This window comes from Kogia breviceps, chromosome 6 (assembly GCF_026419965.1).
Source record: "Kogia breviceps isolate mKogBre1 chromosome 6, mKogBre1 haplotype 1, whole genome shotgun sequence".
In the NCBI taxonomy this organism is placed as follows: Eukaryota; Metazoa; Chordata; class Mammalia; order Artiodactyla; family Physeteridae; genus Kogia; species Kogia breviceps.
The window spans coordinates 56131682-56151290 of record NC_081315.1 but is presented as its reverse complement, the minus strand read 5'-3'; the positions used below and the strand labels follow the sequence as shown (position 1 = coordinate 56151290).

The 19609-nt window shown below is 36.7% G+C and overlaps 1 protein-coding gene across 1 annotated transcript; it reads right to left on the bottom strand.

Moving 5' to 3' along the window:
• Positions 1-505: 505 nt before the first annotated feature.
• Positions 506-9852, bottom strand: AREG (amphiregulin). Its single transcript, XM_059066332.2, has 6 exons — positions 9594-9852; positions 8291-8533; positions 5485-5686; positions 4601-4756; positions 2514-2625; positions 506-759 (listed from the first exon to the last, which is right to left on the bottom strand). The coding sequence occupies exons 1-5, from the start codon at positions 9652-9654 to the stop codon at positions 2532-2534; spliced, it is 756 nt and encodes a 251-aa protein (XP_058922315.1). The 5' UTR covers positions 9655-9852; the 3' UTR covers positions 506-759; positions 2514-2531.
• Between the last annotated feature and the right edge of the window lie 9757 nt (positions 9853-19609).

Here is a 19609-nt window from a genome sequence, read left to right as displayed (position 1 = left end):
AGAGTGGGTTTTAGATACTTTTACATTTATGTCATGATATTAGGGAAAGATGTCTCAAATCTAAATACTTCCTGGTTCTCTTGAAATGTCGTATTCAAACCTTGTCTCCCCCTTGTTTACGGTGATGATAATGATGGACAATATATTTTCCTTCTTTTATAATATCTGTGTTTACTGTAACAGAGAGGCCATGCCATGTGTTGATTTTAGAAGCTTTTATAATTAACAGGACTTGGAATAAATTCTACACAGAATAAGAAAGACCAGTTTGGGATATTAGTATTTGTGGGAGGAATAAGTGATTCTGGTTTATAATTTTCCCATTAAGAGTGCTTTGTAAGAAAAGCAGTAAGTTTTGAAAATGAACACAAAAACAGTAAAAAAAAAAAAAAAAAAAAAAAAAAAAGGGAAGGAACTCCTTTTAAAATGATCATTTAAATGTTAGGAGAAAAATACCCTAAAGTCTCACAATGTCAAAACTAATATTCAAACTCTCAATCTGTTTGATTAAAAAAGTTTATTGAGCTGTAAAATAAATACATTTCCATTAAATATTAAATAAATTATTTACAATTGAAAAAATATTTTTTATCTCCATGCATCTTTATATACAGAAATATAAGACTTAGGGTTAAAAAGTGACAATTGAAAGTTTAAAACCATCAGAATGGCAAGGTTCTGTTTTCTCTGGATCCACTGAAAAGAGGAACCAGTGCATCACTCAGGGTCGTGACTTGGCAGAGACTCGGATCTGATACTCTGTTAGAAAATAAAACAAAGTGTTAGAGATAAGCTCAATTCCAACATACCTTTAAGAAAATGTCAAAGAATAATCAGGAATCAGAATTTCTGTCAATTTTTTGTCTAGGATGTCTTGTGAAAAATGCTAAGAGCTTTTCAGAGACAAACTATCCCTTTGACTTGAATCTTTCTTTCACATCAGCTTTGGTTATATGCCTACTTAGGTAAAGACTGCATATGCTCAAACCTGTTTCATCAAATTCTGCTTAATAAAACTGCAGCATTAGTCATGAGAAATAGTTTTCCTAACCAATCTATACAGTGGATATAATTTAAAATGAAGATGAAGTGGCTCAGTGTATTTATGATATACAGTTAATTTAGGATAATTAGTACAAAGGGCACAATAATAGTAGATACCAGTTATAGGCAGCCACTATGTGCTAGCTCAGCATAAGTCCTTTTCCTAAAGTCATTCTGGACCTCCTTTGAGAAATTTCAATTGCACTAAATAACCAGAAATCAACCCTTATTCATGCTGGTAGTTTTAGCTTCAGATCATTAAGCCAATTCATTAATAAATTTTGATAAATAAGTACTGAGTATAGAATTGTCATGGATAATGATCTATTTCATGACTTACTGAGCTAATTCTGTAACAGACTCAGAACACAGTGCCTGTACTTAACCAATGCTAAATATACTGGTTCTTCAAGCATCTGGAGTGTTGATTTAAAATGGTACTACTGACTTAGTAGATTTAGGATTTGGCTTAGGAATATGCATATTTAACAACCATCTCAAGTAGTTCTTAAGTCCACTGAAGGCAGAAAATAATAACTTAAGGATGTGACGTCTTTCCCACATGTCTGAGGGAATGGAGTTCCTTCTTCTGACTGACTTTAAGTGTGTCCTTGACCTTGCCTCCTTCTTCCTCTGGAAGTTTGTGTCATTAGCTGTTCACTTTAGTTATCAGTGAAATATTCCTCTCTATACCTTCTCCCTACAACATGCTCAGCTCTCCCTCTTTACAAAAAAAAAAAAAAAATTTAATAAGAACTAAAATATATACTCTGACCAAGCTGCCTCTCAGATCTGAACCCCTTCTGCCCTCCTATTTCTTTTCTGTATAAGGGTATTCCACCTGCTGTCTCCACTTCCTCCCATTTGTAGTGCAAGCTCCTGGATGCTGGCTCTTCACCATGTGAGCTCAGCCTATCAGTTCAACCTTATCTTCCCCAACGCCATTTGAACTAGGCCATTTCTCAAACATTTCTAAAATAATCTAGCCCATATCACACTACTTATCTTCCTTTCCCTTTATAATCGCCTGTCCCCGTGTCACCCGTTCTTTGAGGCTCACTTCCAGTGCCATCTGTATGCACATCCTTTTCTGCTCCCTAAATGCATCCCACTGGATTTTATTTCTCCTTCACTGGAAACTCCTCATATTCTACTGGTTCCTTTCTTATGACGTATTTTACTTCCCCTAGTATTCTCATTCCTTACACTTTTTTTCTATCTACTAAACACTAAGTTGTTTGAGAACAGAATTTGTGTCTCCCTCATCTTTATATACCTTATAATAGTAAGGACATAAGTCCATTCTCAGTACTGAACTCCAGATCATGCTCAAAGAATAACACTTTAATGTAGCCAATGTTCACAGTGTATAAATAAAAAAACATGCTTTGCTCATTTTTCTTCATATAATAGATGTTATATTTTTTAATTGTAGGATATTATATAAAGATATCTTTTAAAACTCAAACCTGTAATATTCTCTTTAGTTATGCTATGGCATGTGCATTTCCATTTTCTTGTTGAAGTTTCTTTTGTTCTTCAGCTGCACCTTCATATTCCCTGAAGTATTGTTTTCGAAGCCTTCAGAGAACAAGATATTCTGCTGTTATCAAAGTTCTATTCATCTATATATTGACTGGGGTTTCATGAATATAGGGAATTCCTTTCAAAAGTTGTTATAGACCATTGCACACTTATGGACCACTCCACCAAAACAAAACCTAAACCCAGCTAAAAGTATCACGAATATTCTTTTCAAGGGGATCTTTATGTTGACTTTACATAAACATACTTCCAAAGTACTGAGATTTAAATAAGTGTGCCTTGAGATGCAAACTTTCAGAAGGCATGAAACACATCCATATCCTGCTCCCCCCACCACCAACTTAGCACAATTGCCATGCACAATTGGGAGATGAAGATAGTATAGTTTTACCAGAGGAGGACTGTATGCTTGTACAAATTAATCTGAATGCTTAGTTTTTTTTTAAAAAAAAAAAACAGGCTTACAAAACAAATTGAGCTTCATTTATTTCTAAATATAATAAATACTTTTAGTTTTATTTATTATTGCTTACTACCTAAAAACTCAATGGTCTGAAATGTCTTAGTGTTGTACAAGCAATTCTATTTTTAGTAGGTCTTTATCTACAAAATGTTACTATTAAAATCTTAAGAACTTTTGTTGTGATGTTTGGGGAAAAAATCAAGTTCAGTTATGAAAAAGCAGCAACTATGTCTTAGGCAAGTATTTGCTACGTGTTTCAAATACAGGGAGAATACCAGAGAAAAGGACAACATTACAAAGTTTTTCCATACTTTTCCAAAGGATTATTAAATATCTCAACTTGAATAATTACAAGCTTAAATAATTCTTTCAAAACATCTTCCCTATCTGGCAATTTCTTCTTCTATCCTTCTATGTCAAATAGTAATGGTTTGTCTGAGGGAATCTTTGCTAAATACATTTGCATATTTGACTTGAGTTACTAACAGACCGAAATAATTTCTAGGGTGTGCAAAACAAATTTAAACCACACAGAAAACTTTACTGCATCATAAAACAGTATTCTATGTGTCATTTTATCATTATATGATCTGAGTTTAAAATGATAGCAAACAATGGCAGAAGATAATCCCTTGTTTCCTGAATGGCAGGAGTAGGAGATCATGTACACAGTCCAGCTGTTAAAGTAATTCACCAAGACCTAAAATTAAAATAATGAGTCTTGCTTTCCCCCAAGCTCTAGGAGCTCTAGAAGCATGAGTCATTATAGAGCCATTCACACCCTCCCCCAACTTCCTTAATTCACTAACTTTTGTTTGACAAGCAATGACATTTTTACATACCCACCAGTGTCTACTACCTGGGACAGTCTAGTTCTAACATTCACTGGTCATGCAATGAAGTATGTGGTCTGTTATTACAAGCACAGGGAAGATACTGCAGGAGTGAGACAGTAATAGAATTGTCCCTGCTTCCTATGCCATGCCATATGGAGGAAATTTATTTTAATAATTGAGTTCCCATATTGCACTTGACTATAATAGGCATAAGCTCTAAGTATGTCAGTACACCATGCTATAAAAGTCCTAACTCAGAATTTTGCATTCTAATAGGAGCAGAAGACATATTTTCTTGGCTCCTGGTTTGAAGCTCTTTCTGATTTTTTAGTACCAAGGCAATATCTGTGACAACCTACTATGAACCAGGCCTTAATTAGCTTTTGGGAGGCTTGTTTTACCTTAATATAGTCATAGATGATATCAACACTGAGATTTGGAAGTAACCATGAGTAGCCATATAACATGAAACCAAACTATCAATTTAAGTTCAAGAAAAGGGTTTCATGTATTAAGTTTCAATGGTGGCCCAAGTAATATCCATTTGACCATATTCTATGAGTTGTCAATGAAGTATAAAGATATAACCAAAGATCATATGCCACCAATAGAATAACTCACCTAAAATATGATACCACATTGTGTTAGAAATACTGAAAAAAATTTACCTGGCATTATTTTATTAGGGATTTTTAAGATATGCCTTACTTACAGGAGTATAATAACAACAGCAATAGCTGTGAAGCTCATGGCGGAGATGAAAGCAGCTGTAGCTGCTAAAGCAGTTTTTGATAAATCGCTGTCAGCCATGCTGTGAATCTTCATGGACTTTTCCCCACATCGTTCACCAAAGTAATCCTGATGACATCTGCAAACACCCATATTTAAAAATTATAATCACTGAAAAAATTCCAATAAATTTTATGTTTGCTTTCCATATCATAAACAACCACTAATTCTAACATTTAAAAAAGTCACGTCATACATTTATTTGTATTTCAAAATGATGAGACACAGAATGCATTTGAGCCAAAGATCTATTAGTATAAGAAAAAGTTGAGATTCGTTTGGGTGTGATATTCCAAGAAGACACACATTTTCATTCTTTGTGCTCCATGTATGACCAACTGATGAGGTCAGTGACTTGTTACGGAGCTAATACATTCCACTATCATTTAATGTGCTAGTGGCTTTTGGGGGGAAGGAAGCTAGAACAACATTCTGTGAAAACTACCTTTAGTTCCTTTTTTATCAAGAGGTTTTGTAAATATATATTGTAAAATGATGGTTTTCACCAGGGTTTAGAAAACTATCGCCCATGGGTTAAATCTGGGTTAAATCTGGCCATTTGCCAGGTCTTTTACAGCATGCAAGCCAAGAATGATTTTTCTATTTTCAAATGGCTATATTTTAATTGGTTATATGAGTACATACTTCATCTTGACCCACGAAGCCCAAAATATTTCCTACCTGGTTCTTTAAAAAAAAGTTTGCAAACCTCTGTTTTATACATTTAAAAAAAATGGTTTTCTGCAGTTAGGGGTTTCAGACACAGTGTTAGAAATATAAAATTCTGCATAATTTAGGAAAACTTACTGGCATGATACTGTTTCCAGGTGCTCTATAAATTTGCATTCTCCATGAATGCAGAAATTTTGGAATTCTGCATCACATGGATTTTTCTTCTTTCTATTTCTTCTATTTTTTCCATTTTTGCCACCCTTTTTCTTTCTTTTGGGTTTATCTGAAGTCTTTTCACTTTCAATTTTGTCTTTCTTGGGCTTAACTACCTGTTCAACTAAAAAAAAAAAAAAAAGATTTATTGATAACAGTCTCTCTTCACCTGGAATACCATTTTGGAGACATGAGAGAAAGAAGTCCTAGCAGTGAGAGCTCACAGGGATAACAGTCATATTTCTCTCATTATTTAACACAACTCATACACAATAATTGAACAAAGAGAATACCTATATTGTGTGGCACTTAAAGATCTGAACCCCTTTGTTATTTTATTAGCTTAGAAACATATCTTGAATTTATTTGTGTCAGTAATATTATTATTATTGATAATAGGAGTTACTTGTCTAAGAAAATCCATGAACTATTTTAAACATTTTTTTCACTTGTAATACATACCAAGTTCTTGGTAATGAGCATTAATTTAATTAAACCCAAATCACTGTTGAACGTATTGTTACTATCCAGATGATACAGATGAGAAAAATGAAGCTGAGTAAAGACAAGTCAGTTGCACTAGGACACGTAGCTAGAAAATGGTAGTCTTGGAATGTTAAAGCCTATTATTTCCCCACCATATTATGTTTTCTCTTGGAAAAAGTTTGGTTCCATTAATTAAAGCGGGATTCCAGTATATCTGATGATTTTCTTTACTCATATTGGTTTTGTGTTCACTATCATAATTGGGAATTAGTGTGTAATACTTGAAATGAAGAAAACAGAATTATACATTAGAGTTGATCAATTTTTTCCAACTCCCAGATTACAACAGATTATAATTAATCTATACCTTCTGGGGGCTTATTTCTGTGATCAATCTATTTGAAAAAGGGGAGTCCAGAAATATTTGTACTTGCTACTTCATAGATTTATCCTAACTCTTCAGATCCACAGAAACCTTTGTTCAGTGTTTCAGTTATGCAGGGTATAGTATACCCATATGCTAAATATAAGAAGAAAGAGTTTCCATGTTAGAGCTGTGCATTTTGTTATACTAATTCTTGAATAGGTTTATCTGAGCCAGTATTTAGCAGAGTCCAGTGGAAAGAGGAAAATATCATAATGTCATAATAAAATTAGTCATAATGGTCCTGCAGTACCCATTAAATAGAAAACTCTGGAAACATAGGGAAGGGTATCAAAGATAGAACCCTATGATTAAGGTAATGACCAATAAATATTATGAATATTTTAGCAGTTACTATATCAATATTATCAGTAGTCAAATTAGGAGCAATGTTTAATAGGTGGCTATGCAATTTTTATATTGAAACGTTCCTCTGGTGATAAGAAAAGCACACAGATTAGGATAATTCCTCTAACAGAAATATTTCAAATCTATATGATGTACTTTATCAGATATATTACAAATTTTAGACAGAGACAAATGGTCACTATGCTGAAGTGCTTCAATAGACATTAACTCCATGGATCAATTTTCTCTCTATTTTACAATGCATTGAAATTTTATCCCCTAGCCATTTTCATCACCAACAATTCATTTGGCCTTATGAAATGTTAACTTGAAGCATCTTTAAGACAATAGTTTCTAGAGTCTTAATGGTCTAATCTCATCCCCCGCAAAAATAAGAATTATAGATGGACCCCTTCACCTTATGTATTAAAAAAGCACAAATTCTGAAGAAAGGAGGAAAGTGGAGTCTTTGATAAAGCTTTTCCCACCTGCCACTTAACCCAGTCAGTGTCCTCGTGGTGTCACCTGCTATTCCTTCACCAGTTCTGGGAGCTAGACAGATGGGGAGGATTCAGGGAAACTACAGTCAGGAAAGAAGGGTCCTTAAGTCCTGCCTCCATAGTGGATGCTCCTAGGATATTTAGATCTGATTTTTTGATGATCTGCCCTCAAACTCCAAAGTAATATGAGGGTAATGAACAACACTGACCTCTTACTTCGGTACCCTCATTTTAAGCAAATGCTCTTTTTACAAGATCAGATAACAGCAAAAGAGAAGAAAATTATAGGTCACTATTATTTAACTGACAAATGAGATTTGGGGTTAAATAGTGATTTTAGCAATATAAAATCCATGCGTATTTGTCCTTTAATATTTCCATAAGGTGGTATTACTATTATTATTACCAATTTCTCAACATCTAATTCACAAAGGCTAAGATCCAATCGTTCCTCTCCCATTACTTCTTTCTGTTCCCTTATTTGTGTCAAAATGCAGTTATTTAGAGGAAAGTGGTGGTGGGGAGTGGCTATAAAAGCTGAGATACTAAGTATATAGGACTGGTTGATGTTTAATCTGTTTCTCAGATTGGGGGGGGGGGTCGTGTGACAGAGTATCTGGGACCAAACAGATTGGAGTTTCTCATTCTGGCTGTGGAATTTGGGGCAGAATGCTTAACCTTCTTGAGCTTTAGTTATCACATCTGTAAAATGATAACAAATTCTACTTCACAGAGTTGTGACGATTAGACTCACCAGACATAAAACGTTTGTTAGAGTTCCAGACACGTAGGATGTGCAAACAAATAGCTCTTTCCATCTCAGTTGCTAGCTTACCTAGTGGGGTATACAACAGTCATACACGCAAGAAAGCCCCTGGGAGATCTGGGGAGGAGCTTTTCTTTGGAAGCAGCTTTGCTCATCCAAACCACACATCTTATAGGCTACACTGTCACCTTATCCTCTACTCACCTCTGACTAAATCATCTACAATGTAGCCAGATATTTGTGGATCGTTATCGTACTCTTCTGCATAGTCAGAATCGATCCCCGATTCGCTACTAGAAGGCATTTCACTCTCAGGAGAAATCTTACTTCCCGAGGACATCTGATTTCTTGAGGTCACCTCAACTCCATCAGCAGTGTGGTCCCCAGAAAATGGTTCCCCTTTCCCAGAGTAGGTGTCATTGACATGTAATCCAGCAGTATAATGGGCTATGGGAGCAAGAAAAAGGGAAGAAAAGAGAAAGTAAAGCAGAATGCCTTTTCTCACCAGTCAGTTGCATTCGGGAGACAGGTTTATCTTCAAAACGGTTATTGCACGTGTGCTATTGCTTGTGATTGAGTCACTTACGAAAGCAACTTCACATTTTGCCAACAAATGGCTGTTTGTTGTGCCAGTTATAGAGCTTCTTTCGTTGTTTTCTTTTCCACAGATAGCCTACATTAATTTCCACACCCTACCAAGTAGGCAAATCAATGTAATATAATTATTTAAGAAGTAATATCTAAATATTGTCATAACTTCACATACCAAATGCATTTGTAGTTTCTAGAATGTTACCTGTCCCTTTTTAATAAACAGGTTCTAGAGATAAATACCAGATTTTCCTAACACGTGCTCACATTTTTAACAAGAATATGTAAATAAAATGTAAACAGTAGTTGATAATAATTATTCCTATTGCCATTGTTTCTTATTATTGTTCTCAAGTAGAGTAGAAACTAGGGACTAAGTAAGATTTGGGGGCCAGAGTTAAGGCCCTGCTATATCTTTTAGGTCTCAATAAAACTGCGTCAGAGTGGTACTTTTAACTTCTCCCTGGGACGATGCGGGGCCCTCTAGAAAAGTAAAAGCAAAATCACTTGACAGAGGAGATGGAGAATTTAGGCAGGAGGTAGCACTCCTCGAGACTTCACCACTCTTCGCCAAGATCTGCGGAAATCACTTCACCTCTCTGTACCTCGGTTTCTTTATCTTATCTTTATCTTTATTTGGATCACAGGATCTGTAAGTTCTCCTTCAGCTGGACTAAAGTAAGAGTGCAAGGATTCTCAGGCTCCCTCTTGCTAGCCTGGAACATCTAAGACACCCACCCACTTTTTTCTTCCTCCCAGGGAGTAACCATGGGGAGGAAGGGACCTCGATCACCTCCCACAGGACAGAGCCGTGGGCGCCGAGGGGCGGTTTCTTTGGAGAAGCAGCAGCAAAATTCAAGAGGTGCCCGCGGTGGGAGAAGCGCTGGGCAGCAGCTCAGAGCCGGGATGTCCTCACCTGAGCCGAAGATCAAGACCGACAGCACCACAGGCGCCGGCGGCAGCAGCGGAGCTCTCATTGGTCCCTCGGAGCGGCGGCGTCGCGGTCTCTGGGGCAACTCGGCCGGGAGCTGCGGGAGGGAGGAGGAGGCGGTGGGGAGAGGCGGGACACCGGCAGTCTTGCGGCTGTGCTCGCAGGCCCGGCCGGGCTCGGGCGCTGGAGGCAGCTCCTGAAGCTCGCCTCGGGATCCCTGGGTTCCGGCTCGCGTGCAAAGTGTGCGAACGTTCCGGAGGCGCGGCGCGCACCTGCAGCTTTATAGGCCGGGCGGGGACCCGGGCATCGCCTGTGACGTCACAGCCGCCGCGGTGGGTGGAGGCGGGCGGCAGCCCCGGGAGAGGTTACTACCCCCAAACCACACACGGATGCCAGGCGCCCCACCTTCTGGGACCGTAGAGAGCCGCTGGGAGGAAGTGAAAATTAAACCCCTCGCTGCAAGATGGAAAAAAGATACCAGATCTCTCTGTTCAAGGGAAGCAGTGGAGTTTGGGAGCTAGTATCTGACATTCAAAAATCCCGAAGTTTCCAACTCTCTGAAAACCCTCCGAATATACTTTGGTTGATCTAGTATTACAACAGACAGGGATTAACTAGAAAAGTTCCATATTAAGATGTAAAAGTACTTTAAGACCAAGAATGACTTAACAATAGCCCGATGTCTTTAACAAGAATACTGAAATGCGAGAGCACATCTCCTAATGAGAAGCTGCTTTATTTACCATATCTCAACCGGGGCTCTTTCCCACCCACTACTAAGTGGCCAGAATTTCCAACCACCTCCCTTCTGGTTTCTTTATGTGTCCCAGGGCCCTCGTCAAAGTCATTATTTATTGATCATTTATTTTGCAGAACAGTACACTAAAAATATTACCAGTACCATCTCATTCAAAAACCTTGCTAAGTATCATTTTCCCTGTTTTACAACAGGGACTAATGTCAGCTTTACAAAGCAAGGAGGACTTTACACAGCTGGTCATGGCAGAAGTCAGATTTAACTTCAAGTTCATCTGACTCTTAAAATCTCTTTCCTTTCTGATAAAGGGATTTAGCCTAAACTTCTCTTTGAAAAGAGAATTTCTGGGAGAGAATAATATTTAACATAAAGGAATAATCTCTACTGGTAGCATGTTGGCATTTGGATGAAGGGTGGTCCCAAGATTTTGCCTCTGGAATCCCAAGATAAAAAGGGCCAGCTTTTAGGGCCCATTTAAGAAGCTAGTAAGGCATTTTAATCATGACAAGTAGATAATATGAAGGGAGAGAGAGAGAGAAAGCTGCTTAATTTGACTAACTTTGACGTAGAGACAACTCCAGAACTGGATTTCTCTTGACTTGAGGAATCGAAAAAAGCACTGTTCTCTCTTAGTGTTTCTTTGTCCTGAAGATATGTATCTCTTCGGTGACTGTTCCAGTAAAACAGCTCTTTTAGGAATGTGGGCCACAGTGCATCTGTCCTAATTCTGGGAAACTTTTTAAAAGTTACTTATTTTTTAATGACACATCATAGTAAAGTAGGCTAAATAGTACCATATGTTTAGTTGGATAAAATAAACAGTCATGAATCATGTCTTCTCTCCTACTGGACACTTGTGGAGAACATATTTTGTGTAATCCACTTGTTTTATGTTTTATGCAGGGAGGTAGTAAAGAGGGAGATTAAATGATGACCTGATCCCAGTAGCTCAATGAGGTGAGAGACAGATGCATAGGAAAGTAATTCTGTTACATCAGATGAAAAGAAGGATTGGGTGCCATGAAAAACCAGGATGCAGTTTAGTTTTGCCATGTGTATCATGGAAAGTTCTGTGGAAAGATGGCGAGGCCACTCAGGGGCCTTCCCAGCAGAAAGTGTAAATGGAAAGAATACCTGAAGTCAAGGTGTGACTGAGAGCAGAAAACCAGACTAGAAAGATGACACTGCCCATTCCAGAGTGAAGCAGGGGCCTGCCTGGTCATCTGTTTTGGTGAATGAGGCAATTGTGATTCAGAGAGATTCACAGTCTTACCCACAGATTTCAAAAGATGGTGGAGATTTTGTTTCGCTTGCACGCTGTCAGCCTATACTTGTGCATCTCTCTACTCTCATAGGTTTTGATTTTGTTCTAGTCCTCTTCTTCCCTTTTTATTACTCTTTCTTCTTATTGAGGTGAATGCAAGTTGTGCATATCTGTCATGAAAAGTGTTTTACTTTGAAGTGAAAGGGGCTCTTTACAATGGAAATTGTTCTGCCTTTTTCCAGTTGGAAATTTAGAGGGTGATAATTTACATTGGTGTGGAATATAACATGGCATCATAGGGACAGAGTGCTTAGATTCAAACAAGTTGGGTTTTCATATACAAATTCCACCATATAGTAAGTTACTTAATATTTGAAAAATTCGGATTCCTCATCTAAAAATAGGAATAAATAAATAAATAAATAAAAATAGGAATAAAGATCCCCGCCTGCTGTTAAGCAGATTAAATGAAATAAGATACATAAACATTAGCACAGATCCTAGCATATGGTGAGTGCACAATAGATGGTAACTATTTTTAACCTTGACATTATGATAGTTACATTATATTAATCACATTGAAGAACTAAGTGACTCTTATAAATGCAGCTATTCACAGAGTAAGTGAATAATCTCCAATATTTTCAAGCCATGAACTTTATACCTACTTCACATTAAGATTAAACATTTTGAACATTTATGGTTCATCACAGGGTATCATGGGTGTCATCATAGTTGCATCACAATGGCAGCACCCCTTGATGACTCATGGCATTCTGGAATATATGCATGAGAAGGAAACCAACCCCATGTAAGTGTGGGATTCTTTACATTCTGCATGTTAAGCTGAGACAAGGAGGAACAATTGCAAGAAATTCAAGTAGAGAAGCAACTCTTCTTTACCCTGATAAATTGATGGTTCCCTCATCTAGTATAAGGTTAAGGGCAGCCCTAAAGGCAAATATTCCTAGCCAACCGCACTCATTTTGGTGCCTAGTATCTGGATCCTGATAATATTTAATATGTGTAGTGGAAACAAACTCACTTTGACTCTGCTAAAATGTGTGCTATAGAACCCAGAGTAGACTTATGTGTTTGTTCATATAGCTGATCTTGAGTTTTTACAGATAGCACCAGGGTCTGAGTAAATATTACATCATGGTCATTGTTATGAGTCAACAAATGAACTCCCAAACTAAAATTAAGAAATTCTCTAAAATATAAGCAACATTTCATTTATTAATAAATACATTAGCTCCATTTAGAGGTCTATCATTTTCTACTTTTCACCTTGGAATTTATCCATTCTAAAGAATATATAATATCTAGTTCATTCAAAAAGAGACCTTAAATGAACTTGATTTATCCTGACAGAATAAAATAAATTTACTTGCCCTTTATATCTTTCACATGATGGCTTTTGCAGAGCAAGGACTGGCAGATGGGACTGAAAGCAGTGAATGATTTGGCACAGTGGAAACTAAATAAATGTAATATACAATTAACTACATTTATACACACAAAAAATCAATCCTCTAGGTAGTTCATTTACTCATCAAATATATTTTGAGGACTAGATAATCTTTTAGGTTTAGGCACTGGGCTAGAACTTTGAATAAGTCATAGTGTGCTTGTTTTTAAGGACTTTACATTCTATTAAAGGGAAACACATAATAACTGAGGAAACAATACACATAATCAATTTAGGTATTTAGAAGTGCTAGAAAGGAAATAAAATGTGTGATATAGAGGACTTGGGGTGTTAGAGGAAGATGATAAAAAGAAATACAAGATAACTTCTACACTTAAGTAGTTCACATTTTCTCTCTAGAGGAAACAGATGGCAGGATAAAAGGGAGAGCATTGTCCTATAGGACAATAATAACAATATAGAAGAGCAGAGATAGGCATGGGCAGGAAGGAGCAATAGAGACAGGTACATACAAGAAGAATGAGGGATGCTGAACAGAGAGAGACCTTACATTGGGCCTCAAATGTATAGAGGAATTTAGGGCATTGTTGAGAAGAGTTCATTCCACTAAGCATTTCTTAAACACCCCTCTTAACAGTGCTAGACAAGAGCTCTCTTTAGCTCTTAACCAAAGGTCAGCTGATCAAAAATCACCTGAGAACCATTACAAAATGTACTCTCCATCCTCCTCTCTTGATTCAGTAGGTTTGGTGTGGGGTCCTGGCCTGTGTATTTTTTAACAACTTTCAAGAAAATTCTGATGTGCACCTCTGATTAAGAACTACTCCACTAGGGGACACATAGGTGAAAAAAATCAAGAAACATTCAAAGAGGTTATAAACTGGTGGGGCTGCATATTTATACAGATGGAAGTTTTGTTGGAAATGTGAAGGATGGAGAAATGAATTTTAAGAGGAAGCATGTGAGTAAGTGCGATGAAGACGTTTAATTTACCGCTAAGAAACTCATGTTACAAACTGATTTAGACTATTCATTTAATAGAGTACTACTTTAATGTAATAAAAAATGTCTGAATATATGAAAAAGAAAAAATCCACTTTGCATATATTTCTTCAGGACCCAGTTTGTCACATAAATGGAATCATATCTACACCAAATGATTACAAGTTCTCACTAACTCAATTCTGAATGTAAGATCAGAAAACAGGATGTCTGCAACCATCATCATACACTGAGTTAGGAAGCATGTCAAATTTTAGTATGCTATTAATTCTTTTTTTAACATATTTATTGGAGTATAATTGCTTTAAAATGGTGTGTTAGTTTCTGCTTTATAACGAAGTGAATTAGCTATACATATACATATATCCCCATATCTCCTCTCTCTTGTGTCTCCCTCCAACCCTCCCTATCCCACCCCTCTAGGTGGTTGCAAAGCACTGACCTGTGCTATGCAGTTGCTTCCCACTAGCTATCTGTTTTACATTTGGTAGTATATATGTGTCCATGCCACTCTCTCACTTACTCCCAACTTACACTTTCCCCTCCCAGGTCCTCAAGTCCATTCTCTACGTCTGCATCTTTATTCCTGTCCTGCCCCTAAGGTATGTGTTAGCACACAGTATTTGTTTTTCTCTTTCTGACTTATTTCACTCAGTATGACAGACTCTAGGTCCATCCTCCTCACTACAAATAAAGCAATTTCGTTTCCTTTTATGGCTGAGTAATATTCCATTGTATATATGTGCCACATCTTCTTTATCAATTCATCTGTCGATGGACACTTAGGTTACTTCCATGTTCTGGCTATTGTAAATAGAGCTGCAATGAACATTGTGGTATGTGTCTCTTTTTGAATTATGGTTTTCTCAGGATATATGCCCAGTAGTGAGATTGCTGGGTCGTATGGTAGTTCTATTTTTAGTTTTTTAAGGAACCTCCATACTGTTCTCCATAGTGGCTGTATCAATTTACATTCCCACCAACAGTGCAAGAGGGTTCCCTTTTCTCCACACACTCTCCAGATTTATTCTTTGTAGATTTTTTGATGATGGCCATTCTGACTGGTGTGAGGTGATATCTCGTTGTAGTTTTGATTTGTATTTCTCAAATGATTAGGGCAGTTGAGCATCCTTTCATGTGTTTGTTGGCAATCTGTATATCTTCTTTGGAGTAATGTCTATTTAAGTTTTCTGCCCATTTTGGGATTCAGTTGCTTGTTTTTTTGATATTGAGCTGCATGAGCTGCTTGTAATTGTGGAGATTGATCCATTGTCAGTTGCTTCGTTTGCAAATATTTCTCCCATTCTGAGGGTTGTCTTTTTGTAATTTTTATGGTTTCCTTTGTTGTATAGAAGCTTTTAAGATTCATTAGGTCCTATTTGTTTATTTTTGTTTTTATTTCCATTTCTCTAAGAGGTGGGCCAAAAAGGATCTTGCTGTGCTTTATGTCATAGAGTGTTCTGCCTTTGTTTTCCTCTAAGAGTTTGATAGTTTCTGGCCTTATATTTAGGCCTTTAATCCATACTGAGTTTATTTTCGTATATGGTGTTAGGGAGTGTTCTAATCTCACACTTTTACATGTACCTGTCTAGTTTTCCCAGCATCACTTATTGAAGAGACTGTCTTTTCTCCACTGTATATTCTTGCCTCCTTTATCAAAGATAAGGTGACCATATGTGCGTGGGTTTATCTCCGTGCTTTCTATCCTGTTCTATTAATCTATATTTCTGTTTTTGTGCCAATCACTGTCTTGATTACTATAGCTTTGTAGTATAGTCTGAAGTCAGGGAGTCTGATTCCTCCAGCTCCGTTTTTTTCCCTCAGAATGCTTTGGATATTTGGGATCTTTTGTGTCTCCATACAAATTATAAAATTTTTTGTTCTAGTTCCGTAAAAACTGCCATTGGTAATTTGATAGGGATTGCTGTAGATTGCTTTGGTAGTATAGTCATTTTCACAATATTGATTCTTCCAATCCAAGAACATGGTATATCTCTCCATCTGTTGGTATCATCTTTAATTTCTTTCATCAGTGTCTTATAGTATTCTGCATACAGGTCTTTTGTCGCCTTAGGTAGGTTTATTCCTAAGTATTTTATTCTTTTTGTTGCAATGGTAAACGGGAGTGTTTCCTTAATTCTCTCTCAGATTTTTCATCTTTAGTGTATAGGAATGCAAGAGATTTCTGTGCATTAATTTTGTATCCTGCAACTTTACCAAATTCATTGATTAGCTCTAGTAGTATTCTGGTGGCATTTTTAGGATTCTCTATGTATAGTACCATGTGATCCCCCAACAGTAACAGTTTTACTTCTTCTTTTCCGATTTGGATTCCTTTATTTCTTTTCCTTCTCTGATTGCCTTGGCTAGGACTTCCAAAACTATGTTGAATAAGAGTGATGAGAGTGGACATCCTTGTCTTGTTCCTGATCTTAGAGGAAATGCTTTCAGTTTTTCACCATTGAGAATGATGTTTGCTGTGGGTTTGTCATATATGGCCTTTATTATGTTGAGGAAGGTTGCCTCTATGCCCACTTTCTGGAGAGTTTTTATCATAAATGGGTATTGAATTTTGTCAAAAGCTTTTTCTGCATCTATTGAGATGATCATATGGTTATTATTCTTCACTTTGTTAATATGGTGTATCACATTGATTGATTTGCATATATTGAAGACTCCTTGCATCCCTGGGATAAATCTCACTTGATCATGGTGTATGATCCTTTTAATGTGTTGTTGGATTCTGTTTGCTAGTATTTTGTTGAGGATTTTTGCATCTATATTCATCAGTGATATTGGTCTGTAATTTTCTTTTTTTGTAGTTTCTTTGTCTGGTTTTTGGTATCAGGGTGATGGTGGCCTCATAGAATGAGTTTGGGAGTGTTCCTTCCTCTGCAATTTTTTGGAAGAGTTTGAGAAGGATAGGTGTTAGCTCGTATTGAAATGTTTGATAGAATTCACCTGTGAAGCCATCTGCTCCTGGACGTTTGTTTGTTGGAAGATTTTTAATCACAGTTTCAATTTCATTGCTTGTGATTGCTCTGCTCATATTTTCTATTATTTCCTGGTTCAGTCTTGGAAGGTTATACTTTTCTAAGAATTTGTACATTTCTTCCAGGTTGTCCATTTTATTGGTATAGAATTGCTTGTAGTAGTCTCTTAGGATGCTTTGTATTTCTGCGGTGTCCATTGTAACTTCTCCTTTTTCATTTCTAATTTCATTGATTTGAGTCCTCTCCCTCTTTTTCTTGATGAGTCTGGCTAATGGTTTATCAATTTTGTTTATCTTCTCAAAGAACCTGCTTTTAGTTTTATTCATCTATGCTATTGTTTTCTTTGTTTCTATTTCATTTATTTCTGCTCTGATCTTTCTGATTTCTTTCCTTCTGCTAACTTTGGGTTTTGTTTGTTTTTCTTTCTCTAGTTCCTTTAGGTGTAAAGTTAGGTGGTTTATTTGAGATTTTTCTTGTTTCTTGAGGTAGGCTTGTATAGCTATAAACTTCCCTCTTAGAACTGCTTTTGCTGCATCCCATTGGTTTTGGTTGTCGTGTTTTCATTGTCATTTGTCTCTAGGTATTGTTTGATTTCCTCTTTGATTTCTTCAGTGATCTCGATTATTTAATAATGTATAGTTTAGCTTCTATGTTTGTGTGTTTTTTACGTTTCTTTCCCTGTAATTGATTTCTAATCTCATAGCGTTGTGGTCAGAAGAGATGCTTGATATGATTTCAATTTTCTTAAATTTACTGAGGTTTGATTTGTGACCCAAGATGTGATCTATCCTGGAGAATGTTCTGTGTGCACTTGAGAAGAAAGTGTAATCTGCTGTTTTTGGATGGAATGTCCTATAAATATCAATTAAATCTATCTCGTCTATTGTGTCATTTAAAGCTTGTGTTTCCTTATTAATTTTCTGTTTGGATGATCTGTCCATTGGTGTAAGTGGGGTGTTTAAGTCCCCCACTATTATTGTGTTACTGTCGATTTCCTCTTTTATAGCTGTTAGCAGTTGCCTTATGTATTGAGGTGCTCCTATGTTGTGTGTATATATATTTATAACTGCTATATCTTCTTATTGGATTGATCCCTTGGTCATTATGTAGTGTCCTTCCTTGTCTCTTCTAACATTCTTTATTTTAAAGTCTATTTTTTCGGATATGAGTATCGCTACTCCAGCTTTCTTTTGATTTCCATTTGCATGGAATATCTTTTTCCATCCCCTCACTTTCAGTCAGTATGTGTCCCTAGGTCTGAAGTGGATCTGTTGTAGACAGCATATAGATGGGTCTTGTTTTTGTATCCATTCAGCAAGCCTGTGTTTTTTGGTTGGAGCATTTAATCCATTCACTTTTAAGGTAATTATCGATATGTATGTTTCTATGACCATTTTCTTAAATGTTTTGTGTTTGTTTTTGTAGGTCCTTTTCTTATCTTGTGTTTCCCACTTAGAAAAGTTCCTTTAGCATTTGTTGTAGAGCTGGTTTAGTGGTGCTGAATTCTATTAGCTTTTGCTTGTCTGTAAAGCTTTTGATTTCTCCATCAAATATTAATGAAATCCTTACCAGGTAGAGTAATCTTGGTTGTAGGTTCTTCCGTTTCATCACTAAGTATATCATGCCATTCCCTTCTGGCTTGTAGACTTTCTTCTGAGAAATCAGCTGTTAACCTTATGGAAGTTCCCTTGTATATTATTTGTCATTTTTCCCTTGGTGCATTCAATAATTTTTCTTTGTCTTTAATTTTTGCCAGTTTAATTACTATGTGTCTTGGTGTGTTTCTCCTTGGGTTTATCCTATATGGGACCGTCTGCTCTTCCTGGACTTGGATGGCTATTTCCTTTCCCATGTTAGGGAAAGTTTCGACTATAAACTCTTCAAATATTTTCTCGGGTTCTTCCTCTCTTTCTTCTCCTTCTGGGGCCCCTATCATGTGGATGTTGTTGCGTTTAATGTTGTCCCAGAGGTCTCTTAGGCTGTCTTCATTTCTTTTCATTCTTTTTTCTTTATTCTGTTCCACAGCAGTGAATTCCACCATTCTGTCTTCCAGGTGACTTATCCATTCTTCTGCCTCAGTTATTCTGCTATTGATTCCTTCTAGTGTATTTTTCATTTCACTTATTGTATTGTTCATCTCTGTTTATTTGTTCTTTAATTCTTCTAGATCTTTGTTAAACATTTCTTGCATCTTCTTGATCTTTGTCTCCATTCTTTTTCCAATGTCCTGGATCATCTTCACTATCATTATTCTGAATTCTTTTTCTGGAAGATTGCCTATCTCCATTTCATTTAGTTGTTTTTCTGCGGTTTTATCTTGTTCCTTCATCTGGTACATAGCTCTCTGCCTTTTCGTCTTGTCCATCTTTCTGTGAATGTGATTTTTTTCCCACAGGCTGCAGGGTTGTAGTTCTTCTTGCTTCTGCTGTCTGCCCTCTGACTTACATCATTTTTTAGAATATTTTTTTCTCATAAGAATCCTGTATAGTGACTAGGTTAATATGATTACCAAAGCTAAGTGAAAGAGATACTTGAAAAGATACCAGGAATGAG

Bases quoted from the DNA above. Each gene is read 5' to 3' on its own strand.
- AREG (XM_059066332.2), bottom strand. From the start codon at position 9,654: ATGAGAGCTCCGCTGCTGCCGCCGGCGCCTGTGGTGCTGTCGGTCTTG. The intron at 4,757-5,484 runs GTAAGTTTTCCT...GGGTGTTTGCAG, and splicing joins CTGGAAACAGTATCATGCCA to ATGTCATCAGGATTACTTTG. The intron at 2,626-4,600 runs GTAAGTAAGGCA...TGTTCTCTGAAG, and splicing joins GCTGTTGTTATTATACTCCT to GCTTCGAAAACAATACTTCA.